The sequence below is a fragment of the Poromitra crassiceps genome (genome assembly GCF_964638095.1).
Source record: "Poromitra crassiceps genome assembly, chromosome: 3".
NCBI classification, from domain to species: Eukaryota; Metazoa; Chordata; class Actinopteri; order Beryciformes; family Melamphaidae; genus Poromitra; species Poromitra crassiceps.
The window spans coordinates 39,405,615-39,432,793 of record NC_139625.1 but is presented as its reverse complement, the minus strand read 5'-3'; the positions used below and the strand labels follow the sequence as shown (position 1 = coordinate 39,432,793).

The window sequence follows — 27,179 nt, the reverse complement described above, 5'->3', positions numbered from 1 at the left end:
TGCTGCCACAATTGAGCCCCTCCGTGTCCGCTGCGATAGCCCATCCGTATGATTTAGTTGCCGACACCAGCGTCTTTCTGAAAAGTTACATTATTCAAAGCTGGGAGCCGGCGACATGCTGTGAAAAAGCGGGGTGCAGCGCACTTTTCAGTGCAGAGCAAACGCAGAGCAAACGCAGCAGAGCCACCAGACACTCCCACGGAGGAGGAGGAGGAGGGGGGTGGGGCACGCAGGGCAGCATACAACCATTGACAGTAAACACAGACCCAGACAGCAGGCTCGATGGACAGAGACAGGCAAACAAGCTAGAATATCTGATGCCCACCAGCAGTAAATCAAGACCAGCAAGAAGCTGCAACCAGCAGCGCACGCAGGGGCCAGCGCTGCTGGTTGCAGCTAAAAAATATTATTTTGCCAAACAAAATTCCTTTGTTTTCACAGTTTTATTGAAGGAAATTATTTTTGAGGTGTGACTACATCAGAAAATATTAGCTTCAGAGTCAGTCATGTGCTTGAAATGCTTCATTTCACAAAAGGCTAATTATCTCAGCTTCTAATTTGAAACGCCTCTTTTTGCTCAAAACAACCTATCTTCTCCGGCTCATAACTAAAGAACGGAAAATGATATCAATAAACTTTTTTTTGCTGATGATAGAAGAGAGTCTCCTCGTTCTTTGTGCGTGTTCGGTGTTTACATAGCAATATCACACAATATTCTGTGGGCCTCGAGAAATCACTGAAAACGCACTGAAACTCTGGCACTGGGAGCGTCCGTTCTCCAAAAGTGGCTGGCACTCAATGAGTTAAGTGTGATACTTAAGGAGAAAACCTAAGGTGCTTTGTGCAACCGGGCCCTGGTCCCTCTCAGATGAAGTCATAATAGGAGCGAAGGGATTTTGGCCTGTGGTGGAGTTCCTCATGGGTCTGTCTCTGTAGCGGACGGGCCTGTGTCACCTGTAAGAAATCTCCTCCCCACCCAGAGCAGAGGCTCGGGAGCAAAGAGGAGCAAGGAGTAGGCTTCTGAGAATCACACGATTCCCTGGAGATGGGAAATGTAGTTCTCTGGGAACGGGATGGGCCAGGAATGCTAATGATTGCTGAGGACACTCCAGAGCAGGCCAACAGTGACAAAGGAGACTCTCTAAAGGGCCCCATTTCATCAAATCTAAACATCTTAATATGTCTCTTTTTCCTTGAAAAGAACACGTAATATTTTGAATGGCCAAAGTACACAAATCCACACACGTACACATAGACACACATACTTGCTTTCCCACACAGAGGTGGCTATTTCTACTCTCCCAAACCAATAACCGTCACTCATCGGAGCTTGCCAGCTCAAACTAAATATTTTTTCCCCAATTTCACTCCCTTTAAGAATTAAAAAAGCAACAATCCCCTTTTTTCATAGTCTTTGCTCTGACCCAGCCCCTCCTTGCCTGGGACCGTATTGATTGAGTGCGTGCAGAGGAGAAATTCAAACGCCTATTTCCGGGCAGGCTGACGTCAGTGACACTTGCCCTATCCTCATTCCAGGCCAACCTACGCCCCACCAAAAGCCCCCGTGGCGGATCACAGCACAAGGTGGTACCGGCTTGCATGAGAAGAGCACATTTCCGAGCGACTCCCTTGGCACAGCTAAATCACCTGGTAACAGGGGCACTACTAACAATGGCGTGCATGGCTTTAAAAGGGCACTACAACATTGCCCTGAGCACTTTCACTGCAACAAAACTTAATGGGCCTTGTTTAAGGGGAAGAATAAAACCATCTACAACGCTGATGTCATGCAGACCTCAAACATGGCCGGACTCTGCAGGCAGCTTTTGTTACAGAGGAGCTCTCTCAGGTCCCACAGAAAGGTGGGACCTCATCTGTTACTCTCTGTTGTGTGCAGGGGGGGAACCCCAGGGGGTTCCTCCGTATATAACCCCCCCACTAAAAACATGCAGAAGATCAGATCGTCATCGTCATCCGACCAGTGACGACAACATCCGAAGTTGGTCCCCGGGCGCTGTACGAGAAAGCGACCACTGCTCCTGGCCTGCCCCCCGGAGGAAAGGACATGCCTGGATGGGTTAAATGCAGAGGACACTTTTCACCGGCCACCGTCAGCATGAGTGTGTTGTGGCCGCATGCATGTATTGTGGTGTTCGTGTGACAATAAAAGACGGGCTTGTCCGTTACGAGAGTTTTTTTTAGTAGGGCTGAGCAATAAAATCCATATGGCAATATATCGTGATCCCCCCCCCCCCCCGATTTTTTGCACAGCTGTGTATTCAGTGACACAAAAATAATACTTTTTTCACTGAATGTAACACACTCAACAGTCGTTTTGACTCAATTTGTCCACTAAGTTATCAATATAAAGTGATGTACTACATATTATTACACTACCTGGGTGGTACACAGCGAGTTGTATTTTCAGCTGTATTTTTTTATTTTCAGTAAATTATGTAGCGTATCGCATCTATTGTATCGCAATGTATCGTGATAAAATCGTATCGTGACCCATATATCGTGATACGTATCGTATCGTGAGGTCCTTGCCAATACCCAGCCCTAGTGTGCAGAGCACGAATCTTCAAATGTATCAAGAATGTTTTTGTACAATTTATTTGTGGCCGTTATAGCACTGCAGCGCTAAATATTTGACTTTTAGGGATACCCACCTTTTGTAGAAGTGTGGAAAGAACGTCTTGAGAGTAGCCCCCATTCGTCTCATCATCCTTTTTACACTTCCACTTCAACTGGAAAGAGGGAGAAAGAAGACAGACAGGAAGGACAAGTCAATATTGGTCAAGATGATACCGATACAAATAGTGCATGAAAACAGCTACTCTGTATGATCATATCTAGTAACCAGTGGGTGCACAATGCATGGAACTGATTCATCTAAGCTATGCTCAGGAGACAAAGCACGCTGGGCCGGCTACGTCTGGCTCTGATGACACATAGACTTGCACAGCATCATCAGGACAGAGACCGGCGCTACGGGCGCAGAGGTATTGTTAAGCTGTTGAAGCATCGCCATGGCACCACCTGTGAGACCTGCAGTCAATTTCCACTGAGCCGGAGGTGCCGGGCAGCTAGAAAGAGCAAAAGTCAACACGTGGACCTGTGTACCGGAGACTGCACCGTGACTCACCTGCTTAACTCTAAGCCCACAGAATAGAGCTCAACACCAGCCACTTTAACGAGCGCGTAATCCAAAGCAGCTCCATGCCAAAGGAATGTGCTCTGTGGTGGGCAGGGAGGGAGACAGTCCTCGGGTATGCGGCTAAGAGGAAATGTCTGTAACGCTGATACTTAATCAATGACAATTGTTGTGGACAATTTAATAGCCAGAGTTTTGTATTTGTCCCCTTCCAAGGTTCAGACGCCAACCCTTACTGGCCCTTTGTTTCCCCCAACCAATGTTTCCCCCATTTTCTCCCCAATTGTACTTGGCCAATTTCCCCCTGCTGGCCCGGTCGCTGCTCCACCCTCAGCCAATCTGGGGAGAGCCGTAGACCAGCATCATGCTTCCTCTGACACATGCACAGTTGCCAGCAGCTTCTTTTCACCTGACAGCAGGGAGCTTCACCAGCAGGACGTAGCCCGTGGGAGGATCACGCTATTCCCACCAGTTCCCTTCTGCCCCGAACAGGCACCCGTACCGACCAGAGGAGGCGCTAGTGCAGCAACCAGGACACGAATCTGGCTTCCCACCCGCAGACACAGCCAATCGTGCCTCTATGGACGCCCGACCAAGCCAGAGGTAACACGGGGGGCGCAAACCTGCGACCCTCATGATGTTGGTAAGCAGGGAATCTACTGCTACACTACCCGCCCCGGACGCCCGCTACCAGCCCTTAGGTTAAGCAGGATCTAACCTTGCGTCACCAGGTTCTCTCAACCTCTCAGAGGAGAGAGAGCCTGGTAAGTGTTACTACAGGCAGGAAGACAGAAGAAGATCCGCAGGGTTTTTGTTCCCCCATAGAAATGCAGCAGTAGGCAGCCTAACCTCGCCAGTCGCTATGAGTTAGAGAAGAAATGAGAAGCATGGACATACCAAATGAAGTACTTGAAGAAACTTGCCGGATCCATAACATTACATCTGAACGGAATGCAAGAATTGAGTAGAGTATTGTCCTGGAGTACAGCACTTTGGTTCCGGGTCTTCCGCCCATAGCCGGAAGACTCGGAATGAGGTTTTTCCATCCAGACTAAGCAGGATCCATATTCCACTCTCACCTTAATGGTTGTGTCTTTGTTGGAGCTGTGGTCCTGTTCTTTCCTTGTATAACCCTGTGTCTTTGTCTTTTCTTTGTTTTGACTATGAGGCACTGTGTCAATTTTGTTTTAGGAAAATAAATTACCACGAATGATTTTCGCAGGAATCTGCCTATTTTTAACCTTTTCTCCCACTGTGCTCCTGATTGGTAATTTCTCCCGTTAATCTCACGATTTCATTGTGATAAAAAATCAAATATGAAAAAAAATGGAGCAGGCTTAGTTTTAAAGCCAGTGAAGGTTCTGGTATCATATGAAACTAGATGGCCTAAGGCATCCATTGGTACAACATTGTATTACCTTGACGGGAAGGTGGCTAAATAACACTCTTTTAAACTCACTCTTAACTCTTTTAATTGATTTTTAAAAACACTGGAGTAAAAAACAATATAAAACAAGATGTTTCGGTGTTCATCCAAACACCATCATCAGTTGTAAATGCAGCAGGAAGTAACTCGGGCAAACAAATCCACACAAGAAAAGTCAATTGACAAACACATGGCATGAAGTCACATGACTTCTTGAGATGTAGTCCTTAGTGTGTGTTTGCCAGAGAAGATGTCCTCAGCAGCTTACGGTGGAGCCCCTCCCCCCACTTGTGAGGTGGAGCATGTTGTTCACCCCTCTTTTGAACCAGCAAACTTCTCTGTCCAAGATGTCCTAAATAACACTCCAAATTTAGGCTAAATTTTGGCAAGGGAAATACTATTTTCAAACGGGTGACCTTTGACCTCTCAACTCAAGATATCTGAATGAAAATGGGTTCTATGGGTACCCATGAGTCTCCCCTTTAAAGTTTACAGATAAGGTAGCATTTTTCGATAGGGTAGCACAAGCATTTCGACAGTCCTGACAGGGGGCGCATCTGCCGATAGGCTACCCCAGAAAATCAATCTCCCTCTTTTTCACAGGCCAATGTTGGCAGGTATGATATTCAAATCAAGCTATCATTATTCTAAGTCTGAATAGAAGCTGAACAGCCTCAATGAACAACTTCTACAAAAGGCAGCAAGATCATTTCTCAATTTGCTATGTGCCTGGCAAATGGTGATTTCTGTTCCCATACTCCAGGCTTAAGAGAGATATTGTGCAACTTCTCATATCCATTTACACAGCACGGCAGGGTCGAGGCCTTATCACACTAACTGCTTGGAGCAGTATTATAAATGGCAAGCACTGAAGAGTTGATTCTGCTCCAGGATTCTGCTAACTGTCAAGAGGACCAGGATTTCTGGGAACTACCCTGTCTACATGGGCTCTTTTACCAACAATTATGCCAAAAATGTACATTCTGCTTCCAAAAGTGCTCACCTCTACCGAATGATAACCTTCTTGCCCATTCATCTTCTGATGAGGCAGAAAAGGGTTTGGGTGATGTCCATGATTTCATCCCACGCCAAACATGTTGCTGCAGATGTTCTCTTGCTACTAGTTTAAACAACTATACAGAGGATGGATATTACTGGAAAAATCTAAATTGTTTTTTCTGGCTTTGATATTTATAACCCCCCCCGCCACACACACACACACACACACACACACACACACACAAGAAGATTAGATATCAGAGAAAAAATACTCCCAACATGAAAATAAGATCTAAAAGAGCTGCCATGATGTTAACAGATGCCAATTTGCTGGAAGATAAGCTAACCAGCACACCACTTATCTAATATTCCTAGAGATCTTTTTTCTTCTTCTAAAATTAGCTCAAACCCTGAATAACATGTTAAGTATTTGTCAAAATTATCAAATGTATGTTTTAAGGGGAAATGAGAATCTAATAGGATAACATTGGTTCAAAGTAAAAGATAAAGGACTGATAATATTAGAAGTCCAGCCTCACTGGACAAGGAAAACCAAAGAAATTACATGGGTCTGAACCTAGATACAATATGGGTGTCAACACAAACTTCAGGTGTATTTAATTTCCATGTAGCAATACTGCCTCACAGCCCATATTGAAAACAAGTAACAAGCTGGAATTATTAACTCCCAGAGTGCACTCACAACAACAACCCTTGAGATCAATCTACGCAATTATGTTCCCATTTAGGTGAACATGACATGTAATACTGTCTGACTTAAGGCTGCTGCTTGTTTTTTTAACTGAACACACAACGTTGGGGAATATGCACTGCTGCACTAGATGGCTATCAAATTTTAAAAGCAGATTAAATGTCTAAACACATTAGCTAACATCCCCAGTGTCTGTTAATATGCACAGGCTAGGCGGTTTCCAGGAGGAAATATAATAAGCCTTCTCTTGGCATCATGACAGCTCTCCTGACGGCGGCGGGCCTGCTCTGGAGGAACGGCCGTTCAAACAGCCGATGGATGTGCTCAGTGCTGGGACAGCGCATGGGCTCTCTCTCTGATTTACAGATGTCTTCGTATCTATCAAAATCCCCACTGACATTCAGTCTGTGCTCTTGCTCAGATGGAGCAGTTCCTCCTGAGTATGTTGAGACCCCCCCCTCTCTCTCTCCTCCAAGAATCTCAACCCACACATTGACCTCTCCTCCCAGCCTCATCCTCTGACTAGAAGTTCAGAGCAGAGAGACTTACTTTTAATTTTGGGGTCAAGTTGCTTTTGGAACATCTCTCCACTTCTGAGTCTGAGAGAAAACATAAGCAGGAGGGAGATGAGACAGAGGGGGGGGGGGGGGGGGGGGGGGACAAAGAGACAATTGTTCAGCAAGAAAATATGCCATTGGAGACGTGCGGTCAAGGATGTGTTTTTTTGCCACTGCAGTCAAGGGACCATGCCGTTGTCTCATTCTCGAGCGGCTGGACACTGACAGCGATTCTAAATCAACCTGTGGTAAATGTTTGGCCCTCCGGTCCATTCACCAGACTGGCTCTCGCTACAGTCTGATGACCCAAGCTGTGCCTCCTGAGCGGGAAGCCAGCACTGGTCCATCAGACGGCTGGGGAGGCCTGATCGCGTGCGAACAGAAGGAACGCGGAGAGGACGTGCTAACTGTGCCGGAGTAATTGTCCCGCCGCAGAAAGGGGTCTAGTGTAGTGCGGGCCAAGACCCAGTACTCCCTTAAATACTCCAACTTTACTAGACGCTTACAGAGCCTTTCCCCATTGCTCCAGGATGGAGACGTTCAGGCTCTAATGCAAATATGTTATCAAGAGGTTAAAAAAAATGGACGGACAACTCTGTGTGTGTGACACATGGCATGCGTTACGTAGCCAAGTCGCCTTATTGCCAAGAGCCTAAAATAGACCTTTTCAAACAGTGTTTTCTTTCTTCAGTTTTCCCAAGTAACATCAATTCAAATATACTTGCAGTTATTGTTATTGTTTTTATGTGAATAATATTTGGTCAACCACAGGCTGCCTGGTGAGTGGTGACTGCTGTGGTTTTCTAGACAGGCTTGGACTGACAGTATGAGTTGGGAGGGTGTTGGGGAGGGGGTGGTCCTGTGAGGGTTCTGGGGTAGTGATAGGACTGGACTAGATTAAACTGAATTTAATTAGGCTGGACTAGACTGTGCTGGACTGGATTTGATTAGGACGGATTGGACTAGGCTAAATATTGAGTTGGGCTTGGGTGTTGCTGGTGTAGTAGCAGTACTTGTGTGAGCGTAGTCAGCTGTGCGCTGCAGCGGTCCATCTCGCTCTCTCTGGATCTGTTCTCTGACGAGCCTCTGTTCCTCCTGAAGCTGCCTGGAACCCTCCTCCCTCAAACGGGCAATCTGGTGGAAGGGACACAGGTTCAGTAAAGTGCACACTGCACAGACAGACTGATGGAAGGGACACAGGTTCAGTAAAGTGCACACTGCACAGACAGACAGATGGAAGGGACACAGGTTCAGTAAAGTGCACACTGCACAGACAGACTGATGGAAGGGACACAGGTTCAGTAAAGTGCACACTGCACAGACAGACTGATGGAAGGGACACAGGTTCAGTAAAGTGCACACTGCACAGACAGACTGATGGAAGGGACACAGGTTCAGTACAGTGCACACTGCACAGACAGACTGATGGAAGGGACACAGGTTCAGTAAAGTGCACACTGCACAGACAGACTGATGGAAGGGACACAGGTTCAGTACAGTGCACACTGCACAGACAGACTGATGGAAGGGACACAGGTTCAGTACAGTGCACACTGCACACAGACAGACTGATGGAAGGGACACAGGTTCAGTACAGTGCACACTGCACACAGACTGACTGATGGAAGGGACACAGGTTCAGTAAAGTGCACACTGCACAGACAGACTGATGGAAGGGACACAGGTTCAGTACAGTGCACACTGCACACAGACTGACTGATGGAAGGGACACAGGTTCAGTAAAGTGCACACTGCACAGACTGACTGATGGAAGGGACACAGGTTCAGTAAAGTGCACACTGCACAGACAGACAGACAGGCTTTGAATGATGGGGAAGAGTGCATCACATATCAAGTGTGCATCATACAGTATAGCTCAATATTCACTCTCCTATTCTGTGCTTCACAACAGGTATCCATATCAGCATGCCTCAGGGAGAGAGAGCAAGTCACCTCATTTAATCACTTCTGGCATCAACACCTTGCCATGAGACAGAAAATGGAACAGTGCCACCTACTGGTAATCTCTCCTCCCCATACGCACAGGGCCCCATAATTACATGCTTGAAGCACGTTGAGCGCGAGCCATGACTCACCTCGGAAACACGCACAGCCTTTTTATTTATCATTGGCTTTACAAACAAAGTGCAGCAAGTCATGCAATATCAGCTAATGGATTCACTTCTAATTATGATATGGCAGTGAAAAAAACACACACTCAGATAGGGCCTTTGTTCATGGCCCAAGTCTGTGGAGGATTCCAACTCAATCAGAAGGGAGGATTTGAGGAAAAGCAGAATCAAAGCACCTGGGTGTGCTTCATTATTTCCAGTGGTGCCGTGATCTACCTTGTTTCCAGCACACAGCTGAGCCTGCAGCGTGTTGTGATTCTCTGCATCTTCACCAGGACATTCAGCGCTACGCTAATATCACCTGTCATCTGCTCACTGTGTTGTCTCTTACCTCCTCTTCTAGTGTTCTAGTGATTTTCACCTCCTCCTGGCTCTGGGCTTCAGCTAGTCTCTCCCTGGTCTCCAAGTCTGTCAGAATAACACACACAAACACACAGGTATGGACAACAACAACAAAATCTCAGTCAATATCACATTCATATAGAATATTTCTAAGAACTTTGGAGATACACCATCACTGGAGATATGTGCTCTATTTTTATGCTAACCATCAAATCATTAAAATCTAATTTCCTGGAGGTAATAGACAAAACAGTTTCTGTTGTCATGAGGGCTAACCAAATAGTTTATTGTTCAACAAGTTGCAAAGTTACAAACAGAAAGTCTCCAACTGTGACAAGTATCTTTCTGTTTACATTTCACAAAGTGCCACATGCACTTTTGTGGCGGAGGACATTTTGGAATGGCTTTGTGGTGTACTGGTGTAGTGCCAGACTTGCGTAGTTATGATTCTCGTGCTTTTGTTTTATCTTGTATTGCTACTGGACTATCCATGTTGTTCTCTTATGCACACAAAACAACAACACACATTTTGCTGTGTTGACCCTATATGACGATTTAAGTATATTTTTTTAGATAACACTTATTCAATATCATATCAAAATGTGTTACTCAAGAGCCTCGAGATGCTTTGAGATTTGTAAAAGGGACTCACCTAGCTTAACCTTCTTCCTTTTGTCATCTAGTTTGCTGTTCCTCTCTTCTGCTTGTTTCTTGGCAGCACAGATCTTATCATAAGCAGCCTGAAAAGACCATAAGACACAATGATAAATAGTTTGTGTTTCTGTGTGTGTGTTTGTGTGTGCGTGTGTGCATGCGTGCGCGCATGCTTGCGTGTGTGTGTGCATGCGTGTGTGTGCGCGATGCGTGCGTGTGTGTGTGTGTATGCGTGCATGCGTGCGTGTGTGTGTGTGTATGCGTGCGTGTGTGTGCGCACATGCGTGCGTGTGTGCGTGCGTGCGTGTGCGTGCGTGCGTGCGTGCGTGCGTGCGTGCGTGCGTGTGTGTGTGTGTGTGTGTGTGTGTGTGTGTGCGTGCGTGCGTGTGTGTGTGTGTGTGTGTCAACATCTATGTATGACAGGCTGCGTGACATCAATGGTCTTACCCTGGCAGCAGCATCAGTCAGCACCTCTAGAGCCTGAGACAACTGGTGGAAGAGATCAGCTGCAAGAAAGAGACAAAACCAGAAGATTGATCAAGAATCTATTAGTTACAATATAGAGAGACAGGATTTGAGGTTTTGGTGTGGAGGAGAATGCTGCTCAGGGAAGCTACATTTGACATGATGGGGAATGAGAGCATTACAGGCAACAATATGGTTAACTTAACAATGCACAAACAAATGGCACCAAGCGGTAACTTCGTGACCAATTTATATGCAAAGGAAGGCAAGGCAAGGGGATGGCGACAGGGAGAGAGAGGGAGGAGAATGCCAGTCCAACTAGGGGGCTTATGCGAAAGGAGGCAGTGGGTAACTCGGCGTGACGTCTCCAAGCCAGCGCTGGGACTCTGCGGCTGACATAAACGGAGACATTTCCTGCATTAAAAGGTGCCTGAAGTCTCACGAAACCTGTTTCCTCCAATGACATGGTCGTGCATTCCCACAGAAACCCCAGGCCTCTGCAGCTATCTCACATTAGAGCACCTCCAGGGGCCACTGCCGCAATCACCGCTGCCACGCAAGACTCTGACTCCCCGCTCGTCATGTGAACACACGCACACACACGCACGCGCGCACGCGCACACACACACACACACAGACACACGCGCACACACACGCACGCACACACACACACACACACACACACAGACAGACAGACACACGCGCATGCGCACACACACACACACACGCGCACACACGCACGCGCACACACACGCACGCACGCACGCACACACACACACACACACACACACACACACACACACACACACACACACACACACACACACACACACACACAGCGAGACCACAATCCCACTCCCCGCCATGTAACCGCCACACTACTGCACTAGACTAGCCCAGCTTAATCATTCACTTATGGGAGGCCTAACGGAGCGCTTCAGTTACTCCCTGTGGGGACCGGCAGTGCACACAAACAGGAGGCTCTGGGGATCATACTGCCAGCGGAGGAGGTCAGGTTACCTACACGCATATAATGAGCTGGAATGAAATCCAACTGGGGAGGCCCGCCATGCCCACTAGGCAGCTCAGAGTGTCACAACACGGGGGGGGGGGGGGGGGGGTGAGAGATGGTGGTGGGGGGTGTCTTCAGTGAAGAACCTATGACCTCCGCGTCACCTCTGATGTGTCCAACCATCCCTGGAAGGCCTGTGAGTTGGCCTGATCTCGTGCAGTCGAGAGCGTGTCTGTCCATGTGCGAGTTAAAGTGGCGAGGCCCTCCAAACCACTTCTTTTGCATTTCTGGGAAACGGACCCCCTGCTTTTCTATTATTCCTCTCAACCCCATCACCCCCCACCTCCAATTTCCCAGTTTTCCCCCCCTGTCATAATCAGGAATTGTCTGAAGCATCCAGCAACCGCACAAACCTCACTTGAAAACATGCCTCACGACCAGTCTTTTGTCCAAGGTGCATTTCCCCCCCCCCCTCCTGACAAAAAGCTTCATTGAAATTTCCTTGTCTAATTGTGGACATGCTGGTTGGCGACAGGCCACAGGACGACTCCAAAGCCAAGGAGGGATGGAGTGTGGACAGCCTGGTGGCGATGGATGGTGCTGCTGGTGGTGTCTGGCTGGCCCTTGTTGGGTCCAGTGCCGGCGGGAATAGAGGCGCTGGCTAGCCTTCCTGCGGAGCACGGAGTGTTGTGGCTAGGCTGTCTGGCAGGTTTCAGCTCGCTGAGGGCTCCCATCTTAACATTTTGGTTATGGGATGTCAGCAGGGAGCTTGATGGCAGCTTGGTCAGATGTTAACCCTAATTCTTCAGGAAACAATGCAATTGTTGCAGCAAAAAAACAAACTCCAAATATCAGCGGTCTAATTCTACCGACTGACAGACAGCCGTTATTGAGTCATGTGTTTGGCTCTGAATGGAGAGGTGGGCAACAGACAAAACAGAACTTAGTCACTCACCTGCTTTTGGGTTGTCTGGGTTCTTGTCTGGATGGCATGTCAATGCTCTCTGTCGATACGCTTTTTTGATCTGAGAGAAGAAGAGGAGAGCACCTGAGGTTAGGGTTAGGAGGAGAGCACCTGAAGTTAGGGATGTAACACTTTGCAAAATTCACAGTTCAGTACGCCACGACACAGTGGTGTCACAGTTCGGTACGTTTTTTATGCAGCATAAAGAAATACCACAGAAATGTACTTGATTGAAAAGTTTTAATTGGTTTTACTTATTTATTTTATTACTTTCACAGTCTAGTTTATTTATTTTTTATTTCAATATATGACAATGTTTTTTTTAACCCCTTTCGTCTTTTTCGTTTTAGTTTACCATGATATCCTTGCAGACTTGCACTGTTCAGCAGTCAAAGAAAGATTCGTTTTGGTTTTGGGCTTGCAATGCGTATTGAACCTATACACCTACCAGACGTTTATGCACAGTGGAAAATTATGATTAGCAAGCACAAAGCAGACAACAACCACTTAAGGACCAATCAGTTTTGGCTATGTGAAAGTAAAGTAAAAGACTCTTACTTCTAGAGCGATGACGCTTTATCAAGCCGTTCTTGGCCCAGAAAACCAAAGTCTGTGTAAGAAAATGGATGTGCCATTGAAATAATGGCACAAATAATAGAAGTTTGATAGGAAAGTACTCGGGGTGAAATGTGAAAATGTGGTGTGCATTGAATGAATGGAGAATCAGGGATTGTATCATTTGGATCAAATCAACACCTGAGTCCATCCTCTGCTTTGTGTCCTCTTGACACCATGTTAATGGAACCTAACCACTGCATGCTCAATTACCCACACAACTATTCCAAAGTATTCATGAGAGCCATTGGCAGTTTGCAAGATAAATGTGGCCTGAGTTGGCAGCTGAGTATTCTGCCGTCTTTATTCAAACTTGGAAAAAAGATGTTATAATAACATACACAAACAGTGCGCTATTGTCTATCACCAAATTGGGAAAGCAGCCATTAATATCTTAGGCTCTGGGCCAAAACTTAGGGGGCGGGGTGCGTATATGGAGAATCAAGCTGGGGGGAAAACAATACTTTGGAGCACTGTAATATCATGTGAGGTTCTAGTTATATATATATATATATATATATATATATATATATATATATATATATATATATATATATATATATATATATATATATATATACAAATATATATACCGGTATATATATTTTTTTACTCTGGGTCACTGCATGGAATGTTAACCGTTCATTGGACTTTCTTGGGACCAGTTAATGACAAGGTGGTTTTCATTAGATCTTGACTCAGAAGAAAGCGAGGGGAAGCAGGGCCCATGGGGGAGACTGTGGAGAGCAGAGGGGCTGCAAAGGGACGCGTGGGAGCATTTTGCACACTGCTACCACAGCCTTGGATGCACACACTCACACATAGCATGCATAGGTTTCTACACACACATCAACCCCCCCCCCCCCCACACACACACACACACACACACAAACTCTCACACGGACACTACAGTCCTAACTAGCCATGCCAACTTTATGCATGCTTAGTTTCCCATACCCGCCTTAGCAACACAAATCAATCTCCCAGCAGTATGCTAAGACCAGCATGCTAAGACCGGTATGCTAAGACCAGTATGCTAAGACCAGTATGCTAAAACCAGCATGCTAAGACCGGCATGCTAAGACCAGTATGCTAAGACCGGCATGCTAAGACCAGTATGCTAAGACCAGTATGCTAAGACCAGTATGCTAAGACCAGTATGCTAAGACCTGGAGAAATGTGGGAGCTCCTTTCCTCATGTCTGGGAAATGTTTGCACTGGACGCTGTGTCCTCTGGCATAATGCAGTGTTTCCCTTAATTCCCTGTGTTGTTTTGCACAATTTTATCTCTAGAATGCCAAAACATACAGAACTGACTGACTGACTGACTGACTGACTGACTGAGGGGGAGCAAAACTCTGAGGGAACTGAGAAGAATGGTGTAATCTTCATTGTCCAAGACTTTTTAACAGCAACTCCAAAGAGTCTCCATTATGCCAGATGCCCATTGCTCACTGTCCAAGGCAGAGAAGAGTGAAATAAGCCTCCACAGAAGTCTCTGGGGATTAGCGTGGCTCAAACTTTGCTCCTAAATGTCACAAGCCCTTTGTTTCTATCTCCTGGGCAATAGAGTACTGTTGACTTCACATTTTGTCTCACTAGATTTGCAATGATAAATCACAACCTGGGTTCACTGGGAGGGCTTCTGGGAGACTAGACATCATTAAGGCCTATTCACTCAGCAGTCTTGCTGCTTGGCACACACAGCCTTCCTACAGATCCATACTGACACGCACGGCTGTGGCCTGGCGCCAAACGCAAATGCTGGCCGAGCCGTACTTCCCCCCTTATAGCCTCCTCCATCTGTCTGTTTCTCCCTATTCTTTTCTCCATACCCCCCCATCATAGCTTTCACCATTCCACTCCAAAAAGCTTTTGGCAAGAAGCTCAGGGCGAGAAGGCACGGATAGATGAAGCAAGCAAGGGAGGGAAGATGTTATGGTTTTCTTCTCCTGTCTGTCCGAGTGTGTGTGTGTGTGTGTGTGTGTGTGTGTGTGTGTGTGTGTGTGTGTGTGTGTGAGCGTCAGCTACAGCTGGCCTAAACAATGGGCAGTCAGTGTGACAAGTGGTGGAGAGCTCCCTGCATTACACAGCCCTATCAGCGCTTCAGCGGCACTATGGCTCATTTCCACCACATATAACAGCACAGTACAGCTCTACTCGACCTGGTCTTACTCGTCTCTACAGTGCCTTTTAAACATGTTATCTGGATCATGTCCTGCTAGAGAGAACAGGATATTTTCAGGTTTTGCCTTTCTAAACATGAGGGGTCTTTGTTAAGAAACAACTGGATATGAGCCGTTTTTTCTGCCAGTGGGCGGGGGGGGGGGGGGGGGGGGGGGGGGGCGCGGTAGCATCTATCAAAAACAAGAAATGTGATAGGAAACAGCTTTAGCGAATTTGTAACCAAACAAAAACAAATCAAGTCATATCTGACTTGTTTTAAATTTATTTCTCCCCACAAAAGTTTGATAGCCTATCAGTCAGTCAGCTCCTATCCTCTCCACAGTGTGGATGCACAGTCTGCCTGCCTGACAAATCTGGAGACTTCAAAAAACATGTTTTAACGGAGTCCATTGACAACGAGGGGTGGCAATGTGCCAAAAATGCCTTTGTTAAGCTACATAAAGCCGCGCAGTCAAAATAGTGGTCGGACTGTCGTCAATCACTGTGGGTGATTTATTTTATGACATTCAAGTCATATCTGACTAGTTTGAAATGTATTTCTCCTCACAAAACTTTGATAGCCTATCAGTCAGAGTCAGTCAGCTCCTATCCACTCCGCAGTGTGGGCGCACAGTAGCGTCAGGGACGATGAAAATTAATTTGGGGATGGAGCCATACGATAGCCTAAACACGCTCTGTTCGTTATGAACAGCGTTAAAAATGACATGCCACACACACATGCACACTAAACAGACATGCGGGCACTGGCAGAGAGACAAACAGGAAGATAGAGCGGCACGCATTGCGCAAAAAGTGTCAGAATGTCGGCTGCTCTTTGTGATAGTTGTTTCATTTGCTTCAGTCATCCTGCTGCCTCGTATTCTCAGGAGCGCGTTTCTGCTCCACTTTTCACTTTCCTTCCCCGCTGCCTCTCTGCAGTCAAGCCAGCCCTCACCTCGGAAAGCACGGTCATTCTAGCCCCCACTTAACAATTCAAGCCGTTTTTGCAGCACTTGAGGAAACCGTGAGTTTGCTCGTTGATATAGGCTAAGCGATTGCCCGAACGATTCATTAATTAATAAACTAGCGAACGTGAAGTGAGTCACGAAGAGCCACACCCGCCCACTCAGACATATGCGGATCATATCGTTCCACTGTTTAACATGACCAGCGCTTGCGTGGAAGCGGATCTTATACCGGTGGTCGAGGTAGATAAGATACGGAGTCTCGGGAGTGCGCGTAGGCCGGCTAATTGTTGTTTAACATGCAGGCCAACCGGCTAGGTGCAGGTTATAATACGGATTCCACTGCATGTTAAGAAGTGGCTTACTTGATATAGACTCTGCTTCCACAGCAAGTTTACTCGCCTCCACCCACACCTGGTCGTCATAGCGACCGCATATCTGCCCTCCGCCCATAGCCCAAGTAGGCTATAACGTATAAAGTTAAAATTAAACCCATTATAATGGTGCCATTCCTGATGTATGTTTCAAGTGCCGAAAAGAAAAAGGTACACTTTTCCACTGTCTATGGCAGCGTAGCCAAATCAAACATTTTGGGATGCAGTAAGAAAGTGTATCCAGGACATTTTGTCCATACAAATACCTTTAGATCCAAAGCTCTTTATTTTAGGATTATACCCACTTAATTTTAACATCAGAAGGAGAGAGAAAAGGTTTTTAGATATAGGTTTACTTTTGGCCAAAAGAGTTATTGCCGTAACTTGGAAACAGGCTGGTAGGCCGGGTATCGGGAGATGGATTTCTGAGTTAACAACAACTCTGCCATTAGAAAAAATCACATACCATCAGGGGTAAACAGGAGTTGTTTGACAGCATTTGGGGCCCTTTCATTTGTTATCTAGAGAGGACAGATGTGGCCGACATGATGGAAGCGCCTGGGACTGTTTGAAAGACTGACTGTTTTTGTTTTCATCTGCATTTCTTTGTTTCTTTATTCCATTTGCTCTCTATATTCCACTCCATGTACCTGTACATGAGTCAAGATGTAACTGAAAAAATGTACCGGTAAGTTAAATTAGTCAACCCCCAGTAGAATCATGGTCTGTATGTCGGTGTGTTTCTTTGTTTTGTTTGTTTGTTTTTCTGTTGTGCTATTGTGGGGAGGGGAGGGAAGTGGGATATGTATGGGATGTTTGTATTGTAATTTCTATGTATGTTTAAATGTGTTAATTGAAAATAATAAATACAATGTTGGAAAAAAAGAAGAAAAAAAACATACACGGAACTTTTAAGTTGGTTATGAAATACTGGTGCCTCTAAATTACCTACAGTGTACATGGGCAAATGTGATAATCGGCCAGGAGAATGGATATGACTTTGTTGTTACTCAAACTCACATGCATGCGCTGCGCGGGGGACGGGGGTTACGCTACGGGGAGAAGGGAAGCCACTACCCCGGCGGCAACTCACCCGGCAAGAGTGCGGCTTCACTAAACCCCCGCCTCTGGCCAAGCGGAGCCGACGTAGCACACAACTACAAAGGGCTTCCCGAGGAGCAGACTTTTTCTCTCTCTCAAAACAATTGAAAACCACTGTCATGTTAAAGCTGAGCAAGGAGATCGATTTTCTGTCACCAGAGCCGAAGGCAGCAACTGATGAAAATAACAAAAGAGAAGGTAAGCCCCACTAAACTGGTATCCAGCATTGACAGTAGACACTAGTAAACACGTTTCTGCCTGACCAATCAGTCGTCTGCAGTGTTTTCACGTCACCGTATGGTACCGGCTAGAACCTCAACAAAGCAGGGACCAAAACTAGCACGACTCAACCCCGACTCAACCCGGGCTGTCCAGGTTTTTGATCGGTGGAATGATACAAAAAAGCGAGACAAGCTGGGCGGGGCCACGCTGATACCAGCGGTGGAAAATGGGCCAAAAGAGAACAAGAGCCTGCTTTAAGAGGTCAGAGGTCAAGCCCTGTCCTCAGTTGACACACACACACAAAGACACACACACACACACACATCCTGCTTTAAGAGGTCAGAGGTCAAGCCCTGTCCTCAGTTCACACACACATGCCCCGTTCTTCATCACCTGCAGGCGGCCGACACCATAAACAAGTCTGTCTCCACATCTGTCGTAAACACAGCAGCTGTTTGACATTGTCAGGACAAAGTCTGCCCGGCCCGGCTGAGCTGCTCCGACAACAAGAACAACCTGTCATCGCTGCTGTTCTGGTGGAGAGCTGCCACACTTGTGATTGCGAGGCTGTCGCTCAATCCAGCTGCCAGCGAGACTCACTACACCATCGCCTCCTTCTCACTGGGTTCAATTTAAGATCCAGTCTGTCTGCAGAAGTATTCTAACTCTTCTATCTCTCGCTTTTCTCTCTCCATCCTCCTGCCCTTCTCTTCCCCTCTTCTCCCTTTTCCCTCTAGCAGCATCCATCACTGTATCTTGTCTGTCTGCTGTTAAAAGTCTACTGCTCCTCCAGACAGTGCAGTTTTCTTCAATAATAAATGATCGCTCCCATCAATGCTGCAACACGCGAGCCCTAATTGTTGCTGAAGATCTGTGGTCCTACAAACTGTGAGTCAACGCAGGCCAACTTCGGATATGAGCTCTGAAATCAAGTGGCATCCCCCTACAGGGCGTACAGGCCACACAATTATGGTCAGTGATTGTAGCAATTATCTTTGTGCAGTTCACCATGACCTTTTACCATTAGCTCTTGAATCAATTATGGGCAAGACCATCTAAGAGACGACCATACGAATGTCTGAGCTAAAAACAATTGCTGTCCCTTCTTCCACTCACGGAACAGTGAAATGTGATGTGAATCTCAAAAAGTGATAGTCTTTTTTTGCTATATCTTCCATTTCTGCCTATTCAAATTTATCGACACTGACTCTGTCATGCGTTCCTTTTCCTTGTCTCATTCCTGAGGCCAAACTGAATGACAGAAATGATCTCAACTGACTCCCACAATTCAGTTTGTGGAAGGGGGAACCAAGGAGTCCAGGAAAGTCTGTTGAGCCCCGATCTTCCACCAGCAGGTCAACAGTAGCCTAATGGTTAGTGCCTGGTGAGAAACAGGCTCAGTGCCACCCTGCTGCCTGCCTGCCACAGTCTTAACTGCATGCCCAACATCTTGTCCTCATTACGCCAGTCTTTGGTGCCAATTACAGCTGACAAACTGGTCCTGGTGCCGCCCGCCGCAGCGTAGCCCCGTCAGGGCCCCTAGCCTGTGTGGCTGATTAGCTGCCTGCTCTGCCATGGGCCCATCCTCCTTAATTATAGCACTCTGCCATTTACAGGACATTATCAGCTGGAGGAAGGTCATAACACAGCAACACGCACAACAGGCCCAAGAAAGGGGAGGAGCCAGGGCAGAGGTAAAGAAGAGCTAGGCCTAAACATAACGGAGAGGAAAAGATCTAAAGAGAGAGCTAAAAGAAAGCAGAAAAGTTGGCTATAAAGAATAATGCTGTCGCGCTGTGTTTGAGATGCTGAAAGCCTGTGTGCATGTGAACCTGGTGCACTGGTGCACATATATTAGGGGTGCATGCATGTCTGCGCCACCTGGATGTAATCCCAGTGTTGCCTCCAAAAGCCATACTGAGCGTGCCTAACGTGCATGTTTGTCTGGAACAGTGTAGTGATACATTTAGCACCAACAGGGCATCTAAGGTGCCCATCCACCTGAAGAGAGTACTGTAGTGTCTCAGGAGGCAGCCAGGCAGGCAAGAGTTGAATGAGGTCAGCATGCAACTCCTGTGGTGTCCTGATAACACCTGTCCTCGAGTGCTCTGCCTGCAAGTGATCTATACAGGCTGGCAGTTAGTTACTGAATAAAGCCTTACACTGTCACTGCAGCACATCAGGTACACTCAATTATGCCTCATTTCCATTTTAAGAAGTTGAATAAACCACCAGAAATTGTGTGTGTGGTCTTGGTTGTTCACATTGTTTCAACAAGTAATCTGTGGTAGGTAAAACACCCACTTAAAACCCTGCTGATATGCATGAGCACAGCTCCATAAATGGCTTCTGGCTTTCGGCAACAGCCTCCCTCAGCAATACCAGGATAGAGCAAACCCCAGTCATCCATGTTCATTAAATCAGAGGTTCTGACCTGCCAGTTTCCCAGCCACCTATCAGCCAACCAAGCTTAGGGGCGGGTCTATAGCAGTGATACCAGAACGACATGCTAAATGGAAGCAGGAGGACAAGCAGGAGGCAAATCTGAGATCTCCTACGTCAGGGCAATGTTTTACAAGCTGTGGCTAAGCCCACATAAACAGGCTCTGGGATGAGCTTCTTCCTCTCTCTGTGATAAACAACATGCCAGATAGTGGTGGTGAAGCAGCGTGCCAAACAACTGGGACTAAGTAGCCCATCTGATGACATCTGTCTTCATACACTTGATTGGTTTTGAGCCCTCCCAGCCTCTACGCACTGCACACAGGAAAACTTCACTATCTCTCCCGACCATCGACAGACCTCACAGAACCAGCCTTCTGCATTTTGGAGACTCCTTTCTGCCCAAGCCACAACCACTAACTTCCTCCAGCATACTCCTCTGGGGAGGATAGGACTTTGAAATCCAATTAAGAAATTAACTTCTTCCCTCATTTTGGCAGTGATGCTAATTCCCCTTCTGGCCTGTGGATTCTAGAAGCTGGAAACTGTGAGGAGAGGTGGTTGTTGAGAAAGGGCCAGGTTAGGGACAGTTTAGTGAATGTCTTTGGGCTGGGAAAATGAGACGGAGGAGAGAACTGGGGAACCTTCCCAGAGTAAATTCAGAATCCATATCAGCGCCGACTCATTGTCACCGAGGCAAAGTTCTGGCTGTTTCAATTAGGCAGACATACACATGCAATCAAAAGTGATACATGAGTACTTGTCGTTGACACACTCATCGTAACCGTTTGTAAATAGGTTGCCTGGAGCATTACAGGTGTCTTCTGCCAATTAAATTATTCATTTATCAGGGTTCATCAGATATAGTCTGACATATTTCTGACATTAGCGCTTTCTCTTGTGTGTTTTACTGAGATGTACTGAAATTGGCTTCTGCTGTAACACAATAATTTCCCCCGGGGGTATTAATAAAGTATCTATCTATCTATCTATCTATCCATATCTGTTATCTCATGCAGTATGTGATCAGCTGTGTTGGCTTAATAACAATAACAATAATAATGCAGAGTTTGCAGGGTGAAAGCCATAACTTTATGTCATATCCTATGATGGTCTCGATCCCGCATCCCCTCTCAAACAAAAGGCACTACCGTTACATGTCTGCAGCTGGTGCCACAAATTGATACTGCAGCATCACCGCCACCTAGTGACCGTTTTAATGTATCACACCTTTATGATTTAGCTTTTAGCCCGTTAGCCCACTATGGTCGTGTGGTTTATTAGTGGCCGGCCAGCGAAGCGGCAGGGCCACTTATTGTATTTGCCAATATTCTTCTTCTTATTCTTCTTCTCCCGGGAAGTTGGACTCCCCATGCATGAAAATAAACCAAACTTTGTACAACTGTCCAGTCCCAGTTAACGTTAACGTTAGCTATTCGTTACACACCTCTTTCGCTGTAGCAGTGCCTTCCACACCAAGTAAACCATACAGGTCCATCTGGAGGAGATCCTTAGCTTTTCCCGACATCTCTGCAATGAACCAACTACAATAGAAAATTATAATTAATGTAGCGGCGTTAGGGCAAACGCGATGCTAACGTTTGTTGTTGTTGTTGCTGCTGCAGCAGAGCCCAGCAGCATGAGCAAAGACCAAATACCAAGTCACTTCCTGTATTTGTGTCACGTGGGTTTTGCCCTGTCATGAGTTTGACGTTTACGACCTTTCACCTCGGATGTACACCCTATTGAAACTTGGGAAATGTAGTCTTTTTTCGTCTGTTTCTCTTCAGGCCTGGAAAAGTCTCTTGAACACAGTTAAGTAGCTAACGTTTACAATTTTGTTTTAAAATACGTTTTATAAGTCTTACAACTGCTGCATTTTCTTGTCACACAGTCATATATTATGAGTAATGTTAGTGTAGCTTACAAATGTTTTAATTTTCAAGTTTATTTTAAGTTTAACGTTATACACCCCTGGCTGAGGCCTGTCTAGGCCAGTGATTCTCAAAGTGGGGCCCCGGGGACCCCCAGGGGTCCTTGGGGGGGCTTCCAGGGCATACCCAGCAAAAAGGGTAATAATTTATTTTCCATAGAATTCTAACCATATTAGTATATTGGAATTCTATGGAAAATACACCAGTGAGGAGGGAGATCTTCACCTGGGTGCACCCAATCAGCCTAACGACCCAACACCAGGCTCCTGCAAGACAGGGCCAGGAGAGTGTCGAGGGTAATCACACTTTTAGATGTTTTATTACAGAAACTATGAAACCCATGACCAAAATAGTCATACATTCTGTTATGTTGGTATGATACTAACAGAATGGATGACACTATATTAATATAGAGCTTTAAGACTCTTGTGCACATGACTCATATATATATATATATATATATATATATATATATATATATATATATATATATATATATATATATATATATAGAGTCTTAAAGCTCTCCTTTTCCTCTCTCCCATAATGGAAAAGCTATTATTTGTGAATAAGTTTGAAAATGTCTGGAAGTATTGGAAGCTTCATTCCAACTGCTGAGCCAGATAAAGGTGAAGCTAAAAGCTGCTCTTACCCACTGTCATAAATCAAGATCCTGTTCAACTAGCTCAGCTAGTGGGTTATGGATTTTATTCATGATGGGCTCAAATGTTTGCCGAGCCTTTGTTGCTCAATTTCTATACAGCAGCATGGCCTACTTTCAATGTGAAGTAGTGGCAGAGGTTTAGGTTACAGCCTTACCTCTGTGAAAGTTTTGAAGAAGCCATCCTGGGTGTTTTCTGATTCCCAAACTTGAAATCTCATGATCATTTTTCAATGCCCCCCTCCCCCCCATTTTTTTTTAGCAAGGCACCTTCATAATGATGACACTGGCTTCAAGGACCTGAGGCTGCTACCACCATAGATAAACAATACAGTGAGGCTGTTAACTCATTGCTAGATTACATAGCCCTAAGCCACTTACACAAGTGGAAAGATAACAACTGCACTACAACAAATATAATTACAACTGTACCACAAATTATTTAAAAGAATGCATGGAAATAGAAATGGACTTTCCCAGAAATACTAAATCTCCTTAATGATCTTCTGATCTTTATTTTCTTTCAGGAGAGCAGAGGGCATACACATGCACATAATGTGCATGTATATACAAACACAAGCATATCATACAAGCATTTTACCTCACTCTCCCCTTGAGCCCCCCCCCCCCCCCCCCGATCTCATGATAAATGTAACTGTTACAGCATTATAATTTACATCAAATATAGACAGACTGTTACAGCGTCATACTTACATCAAGGCAGGGCTGTAGTCGAGTCCACCTTGGTCGAGTCCAAGTCCAGATCGAGTCATTGGTGAGTCGAGTCCGAGTCAAGACCAAGACCGAGTCAGGTCGAGACCGAGTCGAGACCAAAAGCACAAAAGTCCATTTCAAGACCAATACCATAGCAATGTGCTATCCAAGGCTACCATTGTATTTATTGACTAAAATAGCACATTTATTACCTAAAATAGAATGGAGATTTTGAAAGACATTTCAACAAAATTAACATTTTTGTGGATAAATTTGATTGTAGGCAGCTTATGCTCATAACACAGTAGTTGCACCTAGGAGTGTATTTTCCCTACTTTTCTTACTGCTCTCAGCATTGCTTGACTGAAAATATTCGATAACACTTTAGATTAGAATACAGCCCGCAAATTACCATGTAACTACAGGGTAACAAGATCTGTCCTTATAGGGTAATTACGGGGTACCACACCTATACTGTAACTACGGGGTAGCCTACAAGAAGTGAATTAATAGTTTCACCTGTAGTTACAGGCTAAATTCACACAAATTCAAAAGTTGCTGAGTGAAACTCTGAAACAATAGCCTATGAAGCCAACATGCTAATTGCCCCCATTCTAAAACAGACAAACAGGATTCCCCCCCACCCCTAATCAAAAGGTATCAGGAGCTGACCTGCACCAGCCTTGTCACACCCTGCTCTCACACACACCTTTGTGTTGGGGGCATCTTCTGATTGTAACGAGACCGATTCAAGTCTGACTCATATTCACTCCCGAGACCGATTCAAGTCTGAGTCACATTCACTCGCGAAACCGAGTCAAGTCCGAGTCATAGATTTCATTTACACCTGGCGTTAACATGCATTTTCTGCAATCTGATTGCAATCTGATGGCAAAAATGGTTGTCCTCTCAATCCGCATAAAGTTGCTGTATCCAGATTGAGAGGACACATTGCATTTACACTTGTTTTCCATGTGTACACAATGCATCCCTGACCAGCTCCGGAGGTGGTTTGGCCGATCAGATTGCAATCCTTCTTCAATGCGTTTTGGGGGTGTTTACACCTGACATTTCACAATCTGATTGCAATCTGATCACAGAAAACGCATGTTAGCGCCAGGTGTAATGGCCTCATATTGACTACAAGTCTGAGACGAGACCAAGACTGTCAAAAATCGGTCTCGAGACCGGACTCAAGTACTACAGCCCTGCATCAAGGTAGATATCATAGAACATATTTCACCCTGATTTTAGTAGCTCTTTTATCTTGTCATGTGCATCAGCCCATTGTATGATAGTTCTCTCACTTGCACCATGCATTCTGGCCACCAATAGCTCTATAACAATAACATCAAGGTAAGGGTTCAGCCATTGTGTGCGTGTGAGTGTGTGAGGACGTTGCCAGCGAAGAGCCAGCTTTTTCTTGCTGCTGTCACACCTGCTAGCACTACACGTTTCCCAGGATATGAAAATTGGAAATAATTTAAAAGCATAGGCTATAGCTCTTGGTGAACATATGATCTTCAATGAAGGATTGAATGCAAATAAAATTCTAAACTAAGGAATGTGGAGTTCATGGTATTGGCTATAGAATAACAGATGGTTTCCCCATACCATTTAGCTTGGATGAAGAACTTGGCTATGCAACATCTCATATGATTGATTCATGATCAACTCTGATGGGTAGGAAATTTCATTTCTGCTACAGTGTAGAATTGTTTTTAAACTATTGCTGTATGTAACCCCTTTATTTTATTTAAGGTTTTAAATCCCTGAAGTTAGCAAACCTAAAAGTGAGATAATCCCTTCTAATATCTGAATCCTCCCTGATGTTAGCAGTCTAAATAGTGAACAGGACAATAAACCTTTTTTTCACAGCAGCCATTTTGACATCATAGCAGGATAAACACAGGTGTAATAACATGATTAATGGTGGTGTGCATGCTGGTTCATTGGAATGCACTAAATGGAATGGAATCATCATTAATGTTAGTTACACCTGCTTTTACCCAGCTATGAGAGTCAAAATGACTGCTATGAAAAAGGTCTTAAAGAAAAGCTATTTAGACAAATGGGACTTGGTTTTGGTGAACAGCAACCAAGTGAACTTCCACAGGGAGAAAGGCTGAAAGCATTGAAACATGTCATTGCCACAAGGAGAAAAATATGTCAAGCCACAGGTGACTCTTAATATTATTAGACCTTGTTCTAATGCCCCACAGCAGTATGGTACACATTTTTCTTCTATTCGATCGAAAAATAATACATTTCTGCACACTGTAGGCTACATACAATAGTTCACTTTTTATTCTAAGCTTCCAGTCTATAAGGCCTTCATCAGAGCATAGGAAACAACAATGGACAGGCAAGAGACAAAATCAATCCCACTCAGCATGCAAAACACCTATAAAAGTGGCATTAAGGCAAGAGTAGGCTATAATCCCATTTTCTGTAATTGTGACAATACATTTTGTAGCTACACAGTCACTGGATGATTTGAGGAATTCCAGGTTAATCCTGTCATCATCATATCATAGCACCATCAGCAGCTAGGCCTACTGTCCGTCCGAGTGAGACCATCCGAGTGAGTGGGAGGGAGAGAGGGCCCATTTAAAATCACAAGCATCGTCAAGCTAGCTGAATATAGAGAGAAGACCGGAATTTAGGGAACGTTGCCTTCAAAATGAAACACTGGATGAATTAAGAATGCATAAAATATAGATTAATTTCTAGTTAAAATGAACAAAATAACGGACATCCTTACAACTTGTCTGGTCTAATGATTGAGTTCTTGAATATTCTGACCCACAGTCTATTTTATTTATATATAGGCTATTTATTTATATTTTTAGCACTTAGGCTTGTTTGTCACCATGCCATTTTGTAAATAAATCTGATTATGGTTGTGACTGTATGCTGTTTTACACTAGCACTAACGAGATATTTCCAATATCCTAAATATACATGGCATCGCATGTGCCTTTGACTCAGAATATGCCATGAAGAGATTTGTAGGCTACTCCTGCAATCATTTTTCTTTTCTTTTCTTTTTTTGTATCATATTCAAACCATAAAATCGCTTTGGATAAAAGCGTCTGCCAAATGACGTAATGTAATGTAATGTAATACAATCACCTTCAACCAACCAATCAAACTTAAATGCAATCCTGCTCAAATAAATAAATCTTTAAACAAAACTTGTTCGCCATTAAGGGGTTTATTTTTAAAGGTATGACCGGAAGTGTTATTTGAGTAATGCTGCGATCTTGACTGGCAAAAGCATCTCTCACTGGTGAATCAAAGCGCAGTGGTGGCCGTGGCGATTTGAGAAGAGTCCTACCATCCGCATACCATTGGTTGCCCTCTGCCACACACGGTTGAAATTTCCCGGGGCTTCGTTTCCATGTTGTGAAGAAAGACCGTCTGGATGACTGCAAAGTGCTGCTCCATCTGAAACAAACGAGAGGACGCGATTCTTCAAGTGGTTAACTGTTTATGGACCAGCCTGGTAAGCAGACGCGCCTGTCCTTTATCTAACGTAACGTTAGATAGGATGAAATGGTTA

General features: G+C 45.2%; 1 protein-coding gene across 2 annotated transcripts in view; it reads right to left on the bottom strand.

Moving 5' to 3' along the window:
* dnajc17 (DnaJ (Hsp40) homolog, subfamily C, member 17) overlaps nt 1–21,944 on the bottom strand; it is a 49,764-nt gene extending 27,820 nt beyond the window's left edge. For both annotated transcript variants that reach the window (XM_083634186.1, XM_083634187.1), the window contains exons 1-8: nt 21,753–21,944; nt 12,412–12,481; nt 10,427–10,485; nt 9,978–10,065; nt 9,315–9,391; nt 7,865–7,985; nt 6,844–6,893; nt 2,673–2,750 (exon numbers count right to left, since the gene is read on the bottom strand). In XM_083634186.1, coding sequence (XP_083490312.1) covers nt 2,673–2,750; nt 6,844–6,893; nt 7,865–7,985; nt 9,315–9,391; nt 9,978–10,065; nt 10,427–10,485; nt 12,412–12,481; nt 21,753–21,833 — 624 coding nt within the window. In that variant the 5' untranslated portion in view covers nt 21,834–21,944. The remainder of the gene's footprint in view (nt 1–2,672; nt 2,751–6,843; nt 6,894–7,864; nt 7,986–9,314; nt 9,392–9,977; nt 10,066–10,426; nt 10,486–12,411; nt 12,482–21,752) is intronic.
* Between the last annotated feature and the right edge of the window lie 5,235 nt (nt 21,945–27,179).